At 38.0% G+C, this 19,866-nt stretch overlaps 1 protein-coding gene across 2 annotated transcripts in view; it reads left to right on the top strand.

The window, feature by feature from the left end:
* Positions 1-19,866, top strand: part of LOC144499744 (palmitoyltransferase ZDHHC20-B-like) — a 100,916-nt gene that overhangs the window by 62,713 nt on the left and 18,337 nt on the right. For both annotated transcript variants that reach the window (XM_078222126.1, XM_078222125.1), the window contains exons 6-7: positions 4,966-4,998; positions 9,222-9,342. In XM_078222126.1, the coding sequence (XP_078078252.1) occupies positions 4,966-4,998; positions 9,222-9,342 (154 nt within the window). The remainder of the gene's footprint in view (positions 1-4,965; positions 4,999-9,221; positions 9,343-19,866) is intronic.

Below are 19,866 nucleotides of genomic sequence, written 5' to 3'. Positions count from 1 at the left end.
AAAGGCAGCAAAAGGAGTACCTCTTTCCCCTTCTGCACCAAATTCCCAACTACACATTTAGTCTACATCTCAATCAGGCATTGCCTTCCCTCCGTGCACCTTGAAACCACATAAACAGGCCTTCAATGCTCCTTGAAAACTTAAAATTAAAACAGAAAATTATGTAAAAGTTCAGCAGGTCTGGCAGCATCTGTGAAGAGAGAAACAGAATTAATGTTTCATGTCCGTATGACTCTTTAAGCTCTTTATTTCAGATTTCCAGTGTCTGCAGTATTTTGCTTTTATTTATGATTTGAAAACCTGTTTGTTTATATAGAACAACTGATGAGTCACTAACTGGCTCAGCTACCTGCTGCAGTAATTAACACATATTGAAGGTCACCACTTTCAGCTGATTAACAGGTAATGGCCAGTGCCCTGTTTGAAGTCTGAAAGTTCTGTTTCAGAGCCTGACTCTTAATCTAAATTTAATCTAAAATCAACTTTCAAAAGTTGACTGGGGGAGTCTGTTGGCAAGCAAAGGGATGTCTGGTAAGTGGGAGGCTTTCAAAAAGTGAGTTAACCAAGGTTCAGGTGAGCACATTCCTTTTAGAGTGAAGGGCAAGGCTGGTAGAAGAAGGGAACCCTGGATGACTCAGGATATTGAGGCCCAATCAAAAAGGAGGAGGAGGCATATTACATAGGCAGATGACATCAAGCAGATCCCTAGAAGAGTATAGAGGTTGTCAGAGTAGAGTTAAGAGAGAAATCAGGAGGGCAAAAAGGGGACATGAGATTGCTTTGGCAGATAAGGCAAAGGAGAATCGAAAGAGCTTCTACAAATACATAAAGGGCAAAAGAGTAACTAGGGAGAGAGTAGGGCCTCTTGAGGATCAACAAGGTCATCCACGTGTGTGGATTCACAAGAAATGTGTGAGATCCTAAATGAATATTTCTCATCGGTATTTACTGTTGAGAAAGGTATGGATGTTAGGGAACTTGGAAAATAAATAGTGATGTCTTGAGGAGTGTACATAACACAGAGAAGGAGGTGCTGGCAGTCTTAAAGCGCATCAAGGTAGATAAATCCCTGGGACCTGATGAAGTGTATCCCAGGGTGTTGTGGGAGGCCAGGGAGCAATTTGCAGGTCCCCTTGCAGAGATATTTGAATCATTGACAACCACAGGTGAGGTGCCTGAAGATTGGAGGGTGGCAAATGTTAAGTCTTTGTTTAAGAAGAGCAGCAGGGAAAAGCCTGGGAACTACAGGCTGGTGATTCTCACATCTGTGGTGGGCAAGTTGTTGGAAGGTATTCTGAGACAGGATCTACAGGCATTTAGAGAGGCAAGGACTGATTAGGGACAGTCAGCATGGCTTTGGGAGTGGAAAATCATGTCGCACAAATGAGTTTTTTGAAGGTAGATGAGGGCTGTGCAATCAATGTTGTCTACATGGACTTTAGCAAGGCCTTTGACAAGGTACCGCATAGTAGGTTGTTGCATAAGGTTAAATTTCATGGGATCCAGGGTGATCTAGCAATTGGATACAAAATTTGCTTGATGACAGAAGACAGAGGGTGTTTGTGGAGAGTTGTTTTTCAATCTGGAGGCCTGTGACCAGCGGTGTGCCTCAGGGAATGGTGCTGGGTCCACTGTTATTTGTTATTTATATTAATTTGGATGAGAATTTATGGGGTATGGTTAGTACGTTTGCAGATGACACCAAGATTGGTGGCATAGTGGACAGTGAAGAAGGTTATCTAGGATTGCAACAGGATCTTGATCAATTGGGCCAGTGGGTCAATGAATGGCAGATGGAGTTTAATTTAGATAAATGTGTGGTGGTGCATTTTGGTAGATCGAATTGGGGCAGGAGCTATTCAGTTAATGGTAGGACGTTGGGGAGAGTTACAGAACAAAGAGATCTAGAGGTACAGGTTCATAGTTCCTTGAAAGTGGAGTCACAGGTGGGCAGGGTGGTGAAGAAGGCATTCGGCATGCTTGGTTTCATTGGTCAGAACATTGAATGCAGGAGTTGGTACATCTTGTTGAAGTTGTGCAAGACATTGATAAGGCCACACTTGGAATACTGTGTACAATTCTGGTCACCCTATTATAGAAAGGATATTATTAACTAGAAAGTGCAGAAAAGATTTGCTGGGATGCTACCGGGACTTGATGGTTCAAGTTATAAGGATATACTGGGACTTTTTTCCCCAAGAGTGTAGGAGGCTTAGGGGTGATCTTATAGAGTTCTAGAAAATAATGAGGGACATAGGTCAACATCTTTTTCCAAAGGTAGGGGAGTCTAAAACTAGATGGCATAGGTTTAAGGTGAGAGGGGAGAGATACAAAAGTGTCCAGAGGGGCAATTTTTTCACTGAGGGTGGTGAGTGTCTGGAACGAGCTGCCAAAGGCAGTAGTAGAGGCAGGTACAATATTGTCTTTTAAAATTTAGACAGTTACATGGGCAAAATGGGTATAGAGGGATATGGGCCAAATGCGGGCAATTTGGACTAGCTTAGTAGTAAAAATGGGTGGCATGGATAAGTTGGGCCAAAGGGCCTGTTTCCGTGCTGTAAAGCTCTGACCTCTAACCTCTACGCAAAAAGCTTGCCAGAACTTACCGTGCGAACCAATTCCCAACGTTTGCCCTTAGTCTCTCACTCGGGTGTACTCTTCAGGATGTAAGTAAATTGCCAAATTTACTAAACATTAGAAAAATAAATGAACATTACTTAGTACAAATACTATGTTTGCAATAATTGGATAAAATTGATCCTCAAAACATGATCACTCAATTATTTAGCAAAATATTACCATAGCGCCTCATAATATCTTTGTACCCTTAATGCCCTCTGACTAACTACCTGGGAGGAAATCAACCACCGATGCATTCAAAATTATTTCAAGATCTGAGCAAAAGGCATCATGATGATTTGGAGTTGGGGACCAAGTGTAGTGTGTCAAAATTCGCAGATGGCACTAAGATGAGTGGCAGAGCAAAGTGTGCAGAGGACACAAAGTCTGCAATGGGATATAGATAGTCTGAGTGGGCGAGGGTCTGGCAGATGGAGTACAATGTTGGTAAATGTGAGGTCATCCATTTTGGTAGGAATAACAGCAAAATGGACTATTATTTAAATGGTAAAAAATTGCAGCATGCTGCTGTGCAGAGGGACCTGGGTGTCCTTGTGCAAGAATCACAAGGAGTTGGTTTGGCAGGTGCAGCAAGTAATTAAGGCAAATGTAATTTTGTCCTTCATTACTAGAGGAATGGAGTTTAAAAACAGTGAGGTAATGTTGCAGCTGTATAAGGTGCTGGTGAGGCCACACCTGGAGTACTGTGTACAGCCTCCTTACTTGAGAAGGATTTCCTGGCACTGGAGGGGGTGCAGAGGAGATTCACTAGGTTGATTCTGGAGTTGAGAGGGTTGGCTTATGAGGAGAGACTGAGTAGACTGGGGCTGTACTCATTGGAATTCAAAAGAATGAGGGGGGGATCTTCTAGAAACATATAAGATTGTGAAGGGAATAGATAAGATAGAAGCAGGGAAGTTGTTTCCACTGGCAGGTGAAAGTAGAACTATGGGGCATGGCCTCAAAATAAGGGGGAGCAGATTTAGGACTGAGTTGAGGAGGAACTTCTTCACACAAAGGGTTGTGAATCTGTGGAATTCCCTGCCCAGTGAAGCAGTTGAGGCTATCTCATTGAATGTTTTTAAGGCAAGGATAGATAAATTTTTGAACAGTAAAAGAATTGAGGGTTATGGTGAGCGGGCGGGTAAGTGGAGCCGAGTTCACGAAAAGATCAGCCATGATCTTATTGAATGGCGGAGCAGGCTCGAGGGGCCAGATGGCCTACTCCTGCTCCTAGTTCTTATGATAATACATCTCATAACTGTCTGAACAAATCAACCATTCACTCATTCATTATATGGAACATTTTCCCATATAAATAACAGCTGCCTCTTCCAGTAGTATTCAAAGTTGCTGGTCTATATTCTACCAAGTTGCCACGCTCATCAAATTGAATAGAATGACAAGTTAGAAGCTAAATTCAGTAGGTACCTGTATATGCTGAGTCTGTCACCAAAATGTTCAATCTATAATCCAGCCTCTCCAAAAATATTTACTTAAAACCACAAACAAGACAAATATCAGAATACTTTCATGAGAATCTGATATACTTACTTGAAATTGCTTTGCTTGAACTTCAGCACTTGGATGAATGCAAAAGATTCCGTGGTACTTTTCCAAGTGTGTGGAGTTCCTTGTGTGTCCTGGCTAATATTTATCTCTCAACCAACATCCAAAACAATTATCTTGTCATTTATTTCATTGCTATTTGTGGGACTTGCTGTGCACAGCTTGCCTGCCATATTCCTTACTTGACAAGTGACTACAGTTCAGAAGGTTGGCAGTGAAATGATTTAGTGTGTCCTGAGATTGTGAAGGACGTTATATAACTGCTATTTTTCTTCTCCTATTTGTCTTGCATAGTAGTAATCAAAAACAGTGGAAATGAAGAGGAAGAGACTGTTCCAATCACACACTTGCTGGAATTATCACATTTAACAAATACTACATATTGGCACATAGTGCACTTCAACTGAAACAGCACATGCAAATTGCATGTAAACTGAATCATAAAGTTGCTGACATTCTTGGTTTTCAGAAACAATAGTTGGTGTGAAATCTCAATGTCAGCTTTCCAAAGGAGAAAATGCTGAAAACCAGCATAATATCTGAATTGAATGCAACTGAGGACTGGCTAAAATAATGAAATGAATTTTGAAAATCATCGAAAAGTAAGCTTAAAAAAAAACCTCATCTCAAAAGAATTGATGTGCATATTACTCTCCCATCTATTCACAAAAACAGTCTTGAGGAATAAGTCAAGTATATCAGTTTGCTAGTTTAGTTTAGTTGAACATTCAGTGGACAAAACTTGATTAATTTTATGTTAACCTTTGTGTTTTTCAGGTGTGTATTAAAAATGGATCATCATTGTCCTTGGTATGTTACGTCATACACTATACATTTTAGTTATACTTGAGTAACAAGTACAGAAGTAATCTATAGTGAAAAAATCTTTCACAGAAAGAATCTTGACATGGCGGGAGTGAAAGGGACTTAATATTACCAAGAAAAATATAGCATTTAATTGGGAGCCAAAAATTTCAATATAACAATTTCATGTAACTGTTCAGCTTTATTTTTGTGTGAAGTGCTAAAACCTATCAAAAACAGATATGTAATATCTAAGCAACATGGGTAGACTACACAGTTTCCCAGTTCTTACAGAAATTATCAAACACTGGTGTTTTCAGTACAAAAGTAGTTTCGTCATCCATGAAGCTTACATTTTCGTGAAAATATAATTTTATAACTTTACAACTACAGTTGTGTTGTGGCTGTACTGTTTTTGCATGTAAAACTGCCGTAGGGTAACATTTTTGAGTAATGCTCATTACAATGGAGTAGTGGAACACAATATTGATTTTTCTGATCTGAGTTTTTGTTCTTCTATATGACATTAAGGATGCAAAAACTTAGTTCCTCACCTCGAGAAAGGAGCAGAAATTTGGGGGAGATTTTCCCTTAACCTTGCTCATGCACTTAGAAGGAGATATTCAGGATACTTTTATGCTACTACTATAATTTCTCAACATGCCCTGCTATCTTCAACTTGTGCATATATATCCACATGTTCCTTTTCTCCTGCACCATCTTTAGACTTGAATCATTTACATTCTATAGCCTTTTCTTCCTACTAAAATGTACCACTTCGCACTTGTGTTAAATTTCATCTGCCATATGCCAACACATTCCACCTGCCTTTGTCCTTTTGAGGTCTTCCACTATCCTCATCAACCAGGTTTTTCTGTCATCTGCAAATTTTGTAATTGTGCCATGCACACTCAAGTCTAAGTCATCAATATATAATCAAAAAAAGCAGTGGTCCCAGTACCAATTGCTGGGAACCCCACTGTATACCTTCCTCTGGTCTGAACAACAAACATTCACCACTACTGTTTCCTGTCACTCATTCAGCTTTGTCAATGTTGCCACTCTCCCTTTTATTCTCTTTTTTTATTCTTGTCAACTTTTTGGCAAGTCTATCACTTGGCACTTTAACAAATGAATTTTGAAAGTCCTTGTACACCGATTATCCTCATTACACAGCAATACCCTCATCAGCCCTCTTTGTTACCTCATCAAGGACTCAATCAGGTTAGTTAAGCATGATTTGTCTTTAACAAATTTGTGCTGGCTTTCCTCAGTTGATCTATACAGTCCAAATGACTATTTATTATTATCTCGAAGGGCTTTTGCTCCATCAAGATTAAAGTGAATGGTACATGGTTGCTGAGTTTATCTTTACATAGTTTTCTGAACAAGAGTGTAACATTTTAAATCCTCCAATTCTCTGACACCACCCTGGGTCGAAGAAGGCTTAAAAGGTTATGACCAGTACCTCTGCAATTCCCTCACTTAGTTCCTCAGCATGCTTGGATGGATCCATCTTATCAACTTTAAACAATCAACTTATCAACTAGCCTTTCTAGTATCTCTTAATTTTAGCCCATTCTATTGCTGAAAAAGGGATGTGCTATCATATTGCTCTCTTCAAGATAACTGATAAATGCCAATAGTGCTTGGAACAATTTATATTACATGTAAAGAGAGTGTTGATTTGTTGGCAAGTGGACTCTGCTCTTTGACTTTGTCAGCAAGATGCAAAATCTCATTTTAGTACTTAAGCCATGCATAGATTCCAATTTTGATCCCTAATCAGCTTCGCTGATCCTATTCCTTTTTCACTTGTTTATGTGGTTATAGAAGACTTTTGGATTCCTTTTTATGTTAGCTGCCAGTCTCTTTTACCCTTGCTACGCCTCACTTATTTCCTTATTCCCCTCTGAATTTCAGCCTTGTTCTTGCATGCATCATCAAACTGACGTGTTATATACTTCTCTTTCTGCTTCATTTTGCTCTCTATTGCTCTTGTCATCCTTGCTCCACCTTTACACTTCATGGCTGTACCCAAATTATCTCCTCTTTAAATACAACCCATTGTTACTTTATAGTTTTGTCTGGGACAAATTTGTTCTTGCCCCAATGAAAATGGGGCAATCTAGAGTTTCAGTTTAGATTGCTTCATGTTCTTTTCCAAAAATTTCTCATATAACACTTAATCCATTTTCCCACATCATTCCTAAGGACTCGATTCAGAATGCCTCCTTCCTTGGGCTGGGACCATACTGGTCAAGAAAACGTTCCTGAACACACCAGAAATTCTTCCCCCTCTTTGCCCTTTACACTATTACTATTCCAGTCTATATTAGGATAAGTAAAATCACCCACTATTTAATTTTATGTTACTACTGTTTTGCACCTCTCTGAAATTTCCTTGCAGATTTACTCTTCTATATTTTTATGAGTAGTTGGTGTTTAGAGAATACATGCAGCAGTGTAATGATACTTCTATTGTTTCTTAACTCTAACCAAATAGATTCGATCTTTAATCCCATTAGGACATCCTCTAGCACTGTAATATTTCCTTAATCATTGCAGCTATTCCTCTTCCCTACCCTTCTCTTACTGCTGTACAGCTGATCGGTGATATCCTTGATCTTGGTTCCAGGGAAACAACCATCCTGGAATCACGTCTGTGGCTGTAGAAATGCCTGTCTGCTCTCCGAATAAAATCCCCAATTGCTATTGCTTTCTCTATGTCCCCCTGTACAGCTGAGCTTCCTGTGGTGCCACAGACTTGGCTCTGTCTGTCCTCCCCAGAAGAACTATCACCTTCACCATTATCCAGATCTGAATACTGGTTGAAGCGCAATATGCAATCGGAGATATTCTTCATTGCCTACCTGGTCCTGCTTGACTGAGTTTGTCACCCACTCCCCGTCCACCTGTAAACCCATAAGCTCCAGGTGACTACCTTTAGAAACTTACTGTCCTTGCAACTGTCAGCCTTTTGAATGCACAACATTGACTTTGCCGTTCAAGCTCTGTAATCTGGAACTCGAGGTCCTCTAACTGACGACACGCGCCCATATGTGGTTGTCCATGAGGTTCCCACATGGACCAAGATGTGCATCAAACTAGATTGAGGTGCCCTGCCATGTCTATATTTATCAGACTATATAAATGTAACGGGAATAAACTAAATAATTATAAAAGGCTTGAATAAAGATCTGGCATAAACTGGGGAAACAAATTAAGGTGAAATACATTATTTTTGTAAATACCTTGGTGCTCCTCGAGCTCGAGTCCACTCACACTGTAGACAAAGACATTCAGAATTCTTGAATTACTGTACTTCAATCTCCTACATTGTATTCTACCAAATTACCAGAAAAGTATCAAAAACTCTGGTACACAAGGTATCAAAACTTCACAAAGTATTCAACATGTGTCTGTCTTCATTATGCACAAAGTATAAAAATCTGATTCGCTTCATTACACAAGGTATTGAACCTCTGACTTACTTTGTGATTTAAAAGAAACATCTAAAATATATCAAAAGCTTCACAAAAATATTCGAACTTCACTATACAAATAGCTCACAGCTTGGACTTAGGTACAACCCATGGCATGGCAAGGTGATCAGTTTCCCTCCAATGGGTTCTGATGTCTTCTGAGTCCCAGACTCCGGGTCTTGTTGCGATGGTTTGTCCTGCAGGTTGTCGCTCCCAATGTTATTTTGACTCTCTCTCATACAGATCTTGCTGGTACTTAGCATGCTTCCAGTCACGTATTCACAAGACAGGCTCTAATCAGTCACTGTCCTTTGGATCATGAATGCTCAAGGAGTCATGTCTCTCTCAGGGGGTCATATTTTCTCAGGAGCATGACACAGGAGTCTATGTTCAATCTCTGTCTGTTCAAAGCATAGCAACAGCCACTGTCCAATCGGCCCCTGTGCTAACTGCATGTTTGCGCATCCTGCTCCTTGCTGTAGACCACAATTCATATGTCAATGCAGAGTCCGCCTTTTTAACCATCATCCTTTGGTGTCTTCGCGGATGCCCATCAGGCTATAATCTGTGCTTAAGTGTTTTCATGTCACTCATGTATATTTTGTTCAAATCTAATCGTCCGTTTATGTTCAAAGATTAAAATATGAATCATAAGTTTATGATTTACTATTGTGATATTTTATAGTAAATTAGTGTTGCCTAATCTACATTTTTGCCTAACAACCTGCAATTTTTTCCTTTTAGGGTGAATAACTGTGTGGGATTTTCAAACTACAAATTTTTTATGCTGTTTTTGGCATATTCTTTGTTATACTGTTTGTTCATTGCGGCAACTGTGCTACAATATTTCATCAAGTTTTGGACCGTAAGTTTATCTTTATTTTGTGATTGATTATTACATGCTCTGTAGAAGATAAATTGTATTTTACTTATTTCCCTTTTGAAACTATCCGATAAATTGGAACCACAATTATCCAATTGTCCTTCTCCCTGGAAAATTAATAGATAATCAAAACTCCAAAATTACAGTACTGAATGCTGCCGTGTGCTTTGAATGCTGTACCCCTCCCTACCATCTCTCCAGCAGCATTTACTTTATCAACCTACCTCAGTCTCTCCAGAAGCACACATTTAGCTTGCTGGCAATTCATGCTATCTGCTAGCTTGCAAGTAAACAAAAGACCCAAGATTTGCTTCCAATTATAATTGTTTTCTGGGCAACAAGATTAAGTGTTGAATGCAATATGTTATCAGACACAGTTCAATTGGCAGCCCTTTTGGCTAAGATCAAGTGTCAGATCAAGCCCAAGATGGGGTGCAATGCCTCATCTTGTCAGCTTGGATCTTGCCGGTCTCCCTTGTGGGAACCTTGAATTGGATTCAATTGGCTTTTGAATTTGTTTTTTTTTTGGAGCAAGCAACAAATGGATTTAAGTTTGCCCAGTCCATTCTGAGCATTAGCTTTGTAACTTTAAGAATGAAGTAAATTTATTTTAAAAAGTGCTACTACCAAATTGCAAATTCAAACAACCTGACTGTTTAACTACGTGACTTGCCAGTGTTCAGGTAGACTCTTTAAAGTCTGCTAAATCAGTGCTGTAGAGACTGTTGACAGGATTGTTGGAGGTGAGCATGCAGCTCCAGTAGCTGGGGGTTGCTACATCATTGGGCATTTACATCATTGGGCATTTTGACCAGCAGGTCCCAACTGCTACATTTAAACCGACAGATCATCTGACAGGACCTGTGTAGGCATATGCAACTGAGAATTTGCACATGCTTCTCCTTGCAGATAAAGGGAGCATGGATAATTGAGGTTCTATTGTAGTTGCAAACTTGGTTGGATCAATTTAATATTCTTTAAAGTCTTATTTTTTAAATGACTAGCTTGCACAATTACTTTGATATTTGTATTAGCATAATTGAAACCTCAAGTTTTGTTTTAACAATCATAGGATAGTTCAATCCTGATAAACGTGTAACCTGTGAACTGTGGTTAACATAGCTAATTGGTAAATGATTTCTACTACAACCCATTTATGTGTGCAGAAATTTAGTATAGGCACAACCTGAATATGTTAAACAAAACATATATTACACAAAAGTGACTTCCTGTCTTCTGAAATTTACTGCAGTCCCTGTGTGAAATTTTTGAATTTGCTCTTTATTTAATATATTGTGGATTATTAACTGAATAGTTGAGTAATAGTTTACATAGGTTTGGGTAATGGATCAATCTAAAATACCATATTGATGAATCTTAGTGATCACCAAGGTGAGGATTTTGATGATCCAAACATTATATATTTTGTACATAATGCCAGCATCAAGCACTTCAAAGTCTGGCATGGAATGGATTTCAATCTCTATGCTCTGCTCCAACAGTGTACTTTAATCCAAATTAATGAGCACTGACAATGTGCCAGTATTTTTTTTGGGTACCAGTCATACTTAAAATTGGCAATTGATGCTGATAATTTGGCACCAGTAGGAATTGAACTGAGGCTATAGATTCATTTCATGTGGAACCAGCAGAGGGAGGAGACATTCATCCCATCCTGCTAGGCTAGATACACGTCCTGGTCTTGTCAATAATATAAGCATGTGATAGCTCACTGCTTCAAATAGCCCTCTTGGATCAAGAATTTCAGACAATGGGACTGAATGGGAATGCATGTTTGAAACATCACAGTTCTAGATGTGGATTGGGTATGCGTTTATCTGGTGCGGACATTATTTAAAGGGAAAGTTGATTTCACAGCAACTTGCTATAAAGTTCAGTGTATAAGTTGCTCCATTATATTTAGAGAACTAGATTTTAGCAAGTAAGATTTTAGTACCTAATTGCCATTCATAAACTTTAAAATGTCCTTTTTAAATTTGGAAATGTGTGAGCTGTTCGGAGAATCTCATTTACATTGTCTTTTGGGAGGACTGCTATCAAGTCATTGACTGTTGCTTGAAATATTTAGGGATACCGATGTATGTGATTGGTATAAAAGTTATATGTGAACAAATGAACAGTTTCTAGTGAACATTAGGCGCACCTTAAGGTTTTCCAGAATAGAAAATTTCCTGCAAAATTCTGGGGTGTTTACCATTTGTCATTTCTCCTGTTCCGGTTCAAACATTTGGAATGAAATGCCAATGAGCTACCTGAAGCAATTATCCTGTTAATCTCCATCTGTGTGAGGGCATTAAAACTTGCATTGCAAACTGCCTGCATTTCTAGAATTAAATTTGGAAGACACCTCCTTGGTTGGTCTCCTCCAAGTGTATTTAGAAAAGTTTTAACATCTTAAAAATTCGCTCTGGTAAAAATATCAGACTTAAAATGTCAATTTGAGGATTATCTCCTTTATTTTACTGTGAAGCTTAAGTACTTCAAATCCGTTTCTTAACTATTCAGCAACTATAACAAAATAGTCAGATGAGAGAAAATATATAACCCAGTTTAAGCTATGCTCCTGTTATTTGCTATGGAACTAACATAGCAATTTTCTGATAGTCTATCAGTTTGTACTGAAGAGCTTGTTTTATTTAAAGTTGGATTTTTGCTTTGCTCTTTGTTTTGGGCACTCCAGCTAGTGTTTCTCAATAAAATAGTTATTTGTCACTCACCAGTCAGCTCTCCCCCTCAAAGGGGAGAGCAGCCTATGGTCATCTGGAACTATGGTGACTTTTCTTACTAGTTCTTTGTTTCAGCAATAATTGCCCTTCCAACATTTTCTTGTGTTTCATGTCAGTTACGGTGGCACAGTGGTCAGCACTGCTGTCTCAGTGCCATGGGCCTGGGTTCAATTCCTGGCTTGGGTCACTGTGCAGAGTCTGCACATTCTTCCCATATCTGTGTGGATTTCCTCCGGGTGCTCTGTTTTCCTCCCACAGTGCGAAAGACATGCTGGTTAGGTGCATTGGCCATGCTAAATTCTCTGTGTACCCAAACAAGCGCTGGAGTGTGGCGACTAGGGGATTTTTACAGTAACTTCATTGCAGTGTTAATGTAAGCCTACTTGTGACACTAATAATAAACAAAAAAAAATTTAAACTTTAAAAATCGGTGAGTTACAACAGAAATGTTGTAACACAAATCATCAATGTAGAACATTTCATACTTTGTAAAAAGAAAAATGCCTGTTTTCAGAAATTGTATTTTGTCCATTCTTTTTGGTCAGGAATTGGGAGCTGGTATCACCAAAACTAGATGTTTTAATTTTGTTTTTGGGTCTGTACATTTCTTATTAAAAAAACATCAAAACATTTATAGATATTGCAACATCTCAAACATATTTTTTTCAATTAAATAGATAACTAACTACTACTGCATTATGTTTGTTAAATTTCAGTGTAACAACCTGTGAATTCACAGTTTTGTTCTGTCAAATGTTTTAAATGAGATTATCCCTGCAGTTTTAATGATGCTAGCTACTAAATGGAAACATCAGTTTAAAACCTTATTTAAATTGATAACGTTATTGGCCATTAGGTACTAGCTAATTCTTTGATCGTTTTGTGTATGAATATCTCCTATTGTTATGAAGTTTCCATAGTCATTTTCAGTGCTGTTCTCTTCCCCTGTCATTTTAGCAGTTACTGCTTCAATGTCCTGCATTTTCAGTCTTCAAATATATCACAAATACCATCTCATGCTGTAAGATAAATTTTGCATTAAAAATTCATAGAAGTAAAGGCTGTCAGTTATCATCTTGAGTGGTCTAAAAGTAGAAGTGAGCAAATGAAAAGATTGATCTTGTATTTTGTATTCCAAATCTAATGTCGGTGACAGATGTTTTATTTACTGATGGATAATCAGTTCTACTTTTCCTATTTTTAGGGAGTTCTATCTATATCATTGAGAAACTCAAAACCATTACAAAATATGTGATTCAACTTTTGATCTTATTTAATCACATTTTTGTTGAAGTCTTCAGCGTATATTTATTGATGGGAGAGCAGGCTACTGCCTGGAGGACATACTGACCCTCAGTACTGAGAAGAAATTGAATCAAAAGTAATCAGTAACCTAGAACAGTTCATGAATTTATCTGTTGAACTCAGGGTATGCCAATTCCAAGGACTTGTGCTGTTGGACAGTAGTTTCTCCTTGCTAGCTTTTTCACTAATAATCTTTTCATTTAAGCAAAATGTTGCAAAATGAATAAGGATGAGCTATGTGCCATTCTTAATGAATCATTAACAATAAGGTGGTAGAATGTGCTCTTCCAAGTGTTCAAAAGGAAGTGTTGCAATCATACAACCAACCACAATCTGACCTGTCAAAGTCTATGCTTTCCTATTTTGCACAAAATTGCCATTTCACTTTTTTGGGAATTTGATATGAAGATTATATTTTTCAGTCAGATATTTGGGAATCATGCCATTGGAGAGATTGGAGGAATATTCCTTTTTAAAGGCTTTATTTTGACAAGGGTTGCTGATGGTGAGACTCTCGATCTTAATGAGTCTGCAATGTTTGCATTAAAGTATTGCATTGGAATTCCTTTATAATCCTTTGCTCTAAAAATGCATGAGCAGCAAATAAAATCATGAAGACCATAGAAAATACATTAGGATAGCTACATATAGAAAATATATATAATCTGCTTTCAATTTGGCCACTTTATTGAAGGTCTTCAACCCCCTGATATTCACGATCAGCACTCCTGTATTGTTGTAGGGTGTGTGGAGTGAATATCAGGCAAATATTCAGCAAACCAGACATAACCTCATCCTTCATTCACTAATTAACCACAGTCATCCACTGGAAAACCTTCTAGTTTTTAAAGTAATATTACGCATGTTGTCTCCATTGGAAGACTAGGCTTAAGAACTGGACAAAAACAGAATATTGTTTTATATTTTAGTATACCTCAGTAACCCTCAGACTCCATTTTTCACTTGCAAATGTTATCTTTTGTTGTATCTTGTTTAGCTAAGATTACTTTAAAAAAGGTGAACCCAACTCCCCAGATGACTCAGTAAGAAAATACACTGCATGATATGGTACTAAACTCTAAAAGACCAGGAAGGTTCCAGATTACAGCAATGTTACCTGCTGGATTAGCTTGTCTTCAGGTTGACAAGAAGAGCAGTTATAACAAGCTCTTGTGTCTCTGGAGTACTAATGTTTTAGATTGCAGTGACTCCTGCTTGAAGTGTACAAGTGTGAACATCAAGAAAATTGGTCAACATTTTCACTAAAAATTCACTTAATGGCATTAGTAAAGGTCTTGGTTTTGTTCTGAAGACAAACTGTGGAAGTCATTTGGGGGAAATGGCAAAAATTGCTTTCTACATGTGACAGCTCTTCAGCTGGTCACATCTAGAGTTTTCAGTCCTTTTTTTAAGTATCCCATGACTAACTATGACTAACACTTCCTTCATTACTCCCAAAAAGGATATAAAATGTATTCTGAAATCTCCCTTGTCACCATTACATGACTTCAGCTTATTTGCCGTGTGTTCCTATAGTGTTGTGCATCAGATATTAGTCTTCTGTCACGTAGCAGCGAAAATTGTGAGTGTCACCTATTTGATTTACACTTTTTTAAATCAGCTATACATAGATGTAGTAATCCTTTGCATTTGAGTATATTTTCAGAGAGCTGTACATTGACTATTTTATATACCTATATCTGTAGTCTTTATTTTTATTGTAAGAGGAACCCTATTGCAAAGCATCAAATTTCAAAAATCAGTTGATAATCAGATGGGCCTTGATGAAAGTTCACCTAATTTTCAGTTAGTTAATGTAGTGATATTTCATGTCTACTGGTGCCACTGTAGTTTTATATACAGATCACTCCTCTGTATTTGTGGTATTTTTCATTGGTTATAAAGTGAAAATATTCACCTATTAACAATGGTGTGAAGTTGCAATTCAAAATTATTTAAATAGTAAAGATGTAAAGAATGAAGTAATTTATGAGATAATTAAAAATAAATTCAATGAACTTATGATTTGACTTGATTTATTATTGTCACATGTATTAACATACAGTGAAAAGTATTGTTTCTTGCGTGCTATACAGACAAAACATACCGTTCGTAGAGAAGGTAACGAGAGAGTGCAGAATGTAGTGTTAGTCATAGCTAGCGTGTAGAGAAAGATCAACTTAATGCAAGGTAAGTCCATTCAAAAGTCTGACAGCAGCAGGGAAGAAACTGTTCTTAAGTCGGTTGGTACGTGACCTCAGACTTTTGTATCTTTTTTCCGATGGAAGAGAGAATGTCCGGGGTGCGTGGGATCCTTAATTATGCTGGCTGCTTTACCGAGGCAGCGTGAAGTGTAGACCGAGTCAATGGATGGGAGGCTGGCTTGCGTGATGGATTGGGCTACATTCACGACCTTTTGTAGTTTCTTGTGGTCTTGGTCAGAGCAGGAGCCATACCAAGCTGTGATACAACCAGAAAGAATGCTTTCTATGGTGCATCTGTAAAAGTTGGGGAGAGTCGTAGCTGACATGCCAAATTTCCTGTGATGTAAATACTGACAGTTGCATCCGGAAAGCCATCCTATTTTTACATGATGTGTTGTTCCATATCGCCAGAAAGCTCCTTTATTTTTGCAACTCCTAAATCCTATTGATTGTCGAGTAGTAAAATGAAATAATTAAAAGCAATGTGGAGGTGACACAAAATTTGGAAATGTCGTAACCAGTGTGGAGGATAGTAGCAGACTTCAATAGGACACAAACCAACTGATGAAACAGGTAGGCAGATGTGATAAAGTAGAGAAGGAAAAATTATTAGACACAGTACAATTTTAAGGAGGTGCAGAAACCAATACCTGGAGGTTTACTTAAATTTATCTGGAGAGACTAGAGAAGCCGGGATTATTCTCCTTGCTGCAGCTAATGATAAGGCGAGGTTTAATAGATGCTTCAGAACAAGGGACAGGGGGAGCTTTGAGAAAGTAGATATAGTAAAACTATTTCCATTGACAGGAGGTTTAGTAATTGGAGACACCAATTTAAAATTTGCAAAATAGTGAAAATGAGGGGAATTTCTTTCACTCAGGTTATGATCTGAAAGGGTGGTGGAAACATATTCAATATTAATTGTCAAAAGGAAGTTGAAGGTTAAATCTGATAGGAAAATCACGTGGAACTATAAGGAAAGAGCAGGTGAGTTAGACTAATTGGTAGCTCTTCTAGAGAACTGGCACAGGCATAATGGGCTGAATAGCCTCCTGTACTGCATAATTTTAAGGCTTTCCTGTGTTGAGCTTATTGAATCAGCAAGTTGGAGGGTCATGTAAGAAGGTGATATTCTATAAGAATAGGTCAGGATGTTTTTGCCATAAAAACTTCACAGTGCAATCTTGTATTTTTGATCATAACAAACACATGAAAAATATTTGCACTGAAGGTCCCTCAAATAGTTTAGAAATAATGAAAGTGCATTTTTAAAAAATCTCAATTAACTTCCATTTGGCGATATTTCACCAAACCATTCCACTGAAATCTGTTATGTGAGCTATCTGTTAAAGATGTAGTTTTCTTAACGATATAAGACAGAACAGAATTCCTGCAGTGTCACCAATTTCTGATACTTAAATGTTAAGAATCTTTTAAAATGGTTTCTAGTTGGTATTCACAATTTAATTGCTGTACAAGTAAAATACAAAATTAAAACTTACTACACAATTCGGGCAAAGACAAAAGCAAATTACTGCTGATCTGGAATCTGAAACAGAAAATGCTGGAAAATCTCAGCAGGTCTGACAGCATCTGTGGGAAGAGAATAGGACCGACGTTTCCAGTCTATATGACCCTTCGTCATAGCTAAGTGCAAAGAGAATCAGCTATGACGAAGGATCATATAGGCTTGAAACGTCGACCTTATTCTCCCCACAGATGCTGTCAAGCCTGCTGAGATTTTCCAGTATTTTCTGTTTTTGTTTCAGGCAAAGACAAGGTGTGGATACTTTTGGTGCTGAGTATGAGAATGTCAGTTCAAAGCTACACATTTAAGTATTGCGTTGCCAGCCTTGATGATACAAAGTGATTTGATTTATTATTGTCACATGTATTAACACAGTGAAAAATATTGTTTCTTGTGTGCTATACAGACAAAGCATATTGTACATAGAGAAGGAAAGGAGAGAGTGCAGAATGTAGTGTTACAGTCATAGCTAGGGTGTAAAGAAAGATCAACTTAATGCAAGGTAGGTCCATTCAAAGGTCTGGCAGCAGGGAAGAAGCTGTTCTTGACTCGGTTGGTACGTGTCCTCAGACTTTTGTTTCTTTTTCCTGATGGAAGAAGGTGGAATAGAGTATGTCTTGGGTGCGTGGGGTCCTTAATTATACTGGCTGCTTTTGCGGTAGTAGGAAGTGTAGACAATGTCAGTGGGTGGGAGGCTGGTTTGAGTGATGGATCGGGCTTCGTTCACTACCCTTTGCAGTTTTTTGCGGTCTTGGAAAGAGCAGGAGCCACACCAAGCTGATACAAGCAGAAAGAATGCTTTCTATGGTGCAACTGTAAAAGTTCGTGAGAATTGTAGCAGACATGCCAAATTTTCTTAGTTTTCTAAGTAGAGGCATTGGTGGGCTTTCTTAACTATAGTGTTGGCATGGGAGGATCTGGACAGAAGCTCTTGACCACTTCTACTTCGCCCCCATTGATATAGACAGGGGCATGTCCTCCACTACGCTTCCTGAAGTTGATGACTAGCTATCTCCTTTGTTTTGTTGACATTGATGGAGAGATTATTGTTGTTGGACCAGTTCACCAGATTCTCTATCTCTTTCCTGTACTCCGTCTCGTCATTGTTTGAGATCCGACCCACTATGGTGGTGTCATCAGCAGTTTCTGAGCACGAGCTGCTACTTCAGTGGGAAGGGTGAAAAAATTCCAATGCCATGTTTTTGAGGCAGTTCTTGTGCTCTTTCCAAAGTTAAGCAACAGAAAAATATTGACAAAATCTTGGGATCACATTGCCTGTTGGCCTGATCAAGGAACGTACAGATTGGAGGGACAAACAAAAAGATGAAATAGCAACTTCTTGAAAATTAAAAAAATTATAGGTGACATTTGAGGATGCCATCGATAAACGCACCACATACTGTGATGCTGAAATGTATTGACATCAACTGTTTAATCGTGTTATCTGATCTCAGTCAGGGTGTAGGTGAGAGCATTATAATTGGCCTCTTGAGCTCCTGAGCTGCTACACTGCAACAAAGTGGCAGCTTCTGTCATCCTCATCTGCGTCAGCATATTCTATTCAATATCTACAGGAAGATGAAGGCACATAATTTAGTTTGATATATCAGTGCTGTATTAGGAAGTTCTGTGTTGTCAGCTGAACTGTCAATCTAACGTCACAATTGTTCTTAAAGTTCAAGTCAACATAAAAAATTTTAGCACTATACAGAGAAGAGCACAGTAAAAAGTTCTCCTGATATCTTGATCAACAAAACACTTACGACTAATTAAATATGTATCCAATTTAATTATTCATGGCACGCTATTTACTGTTCAGAAAACAAATTAGTTGTGGTGCTTTCAGGTGGGTATCTTGACGTGATAATGTGCTATATGAATGCAACATTACCCGAGACTGAAGCTTGTGACTCCCTCAATTATATCGTCACAGATAACATTCATGTACATTAGTTTTAATGTAGTCATTTTAATTGTTTGATAATGAAACTTCTTTTGCAAATGTAGGAGCAAAAGAATCCTACTTCCAAAAATAGGTGACACAGTAGGTGTTTAAATTTTCAAACAGCTTTTTGTGTACAAGTAGATTAGTTGCACTTGGACAAATTCATAATCCTCCCTTATCCCATCCCATCCCATCCCATCCATGCCTTTTTGCATGGCAGATGAATGGATTAATTAATCTGGTTTTCATTAAAGTGTCTTTATTTGCACATAGCTTTGTCGCAGGAAATCATCAGTGAATTGCCCGAAGGTAAAATGCCACTGTGTTCCTTTTTTAGTGTTCTTTTGGTATTGAAAATAAGAGTTGAAATTGTAAGTTGCATGTGACTTTAAGTATATCACTGTTAAAAAAGCTGAATAGTTCAGTGTAACTTCATAAATGTTCTGTATGTGCAGCCAGTGTGTAATTTACAAAAATAATTAGTTTTCAATCTAAATGACTGAATAATCATTAAATAATAAATACATTGGTGTGGAGTTTCCTCTTTAGGCACATCCTGGTTGTTCAACTGAAATGTGTCCAATGTATTGCTAATTTTTACAATGTCAAGATAGAATGAAGTATCTTATAGTCCATCTAAATTTAAAATGGGCATAAATTAATGAACGCATACCTGTATATCGTATCATTTGAGTCTTAAAATTCAGGTTTCAATCATTGATTCACATTGGGCAGAGATGTTTAAGAACCTGCAATCAAGGAAGCTTTCCAATTTTT

The sequence above is a fragment of the Mustelus asterias genome, chromosome 10, assembly GCF_964213995.1.
Source record: "Mustelus asterias chromosome 10, sMusAst1.hap1.1, whole genome shotgun sequence".
NCBI lineage: Eukaryota > Metazoa > Chordata > Chondrichthyes > Carcharhiniformes > Triakidae > Mustelus > Mustelus asterias.
Note: the sequence above shows the minus strand (reverse complement) of the source record. Positions and strands in the feature narration are given on the sequence as shown.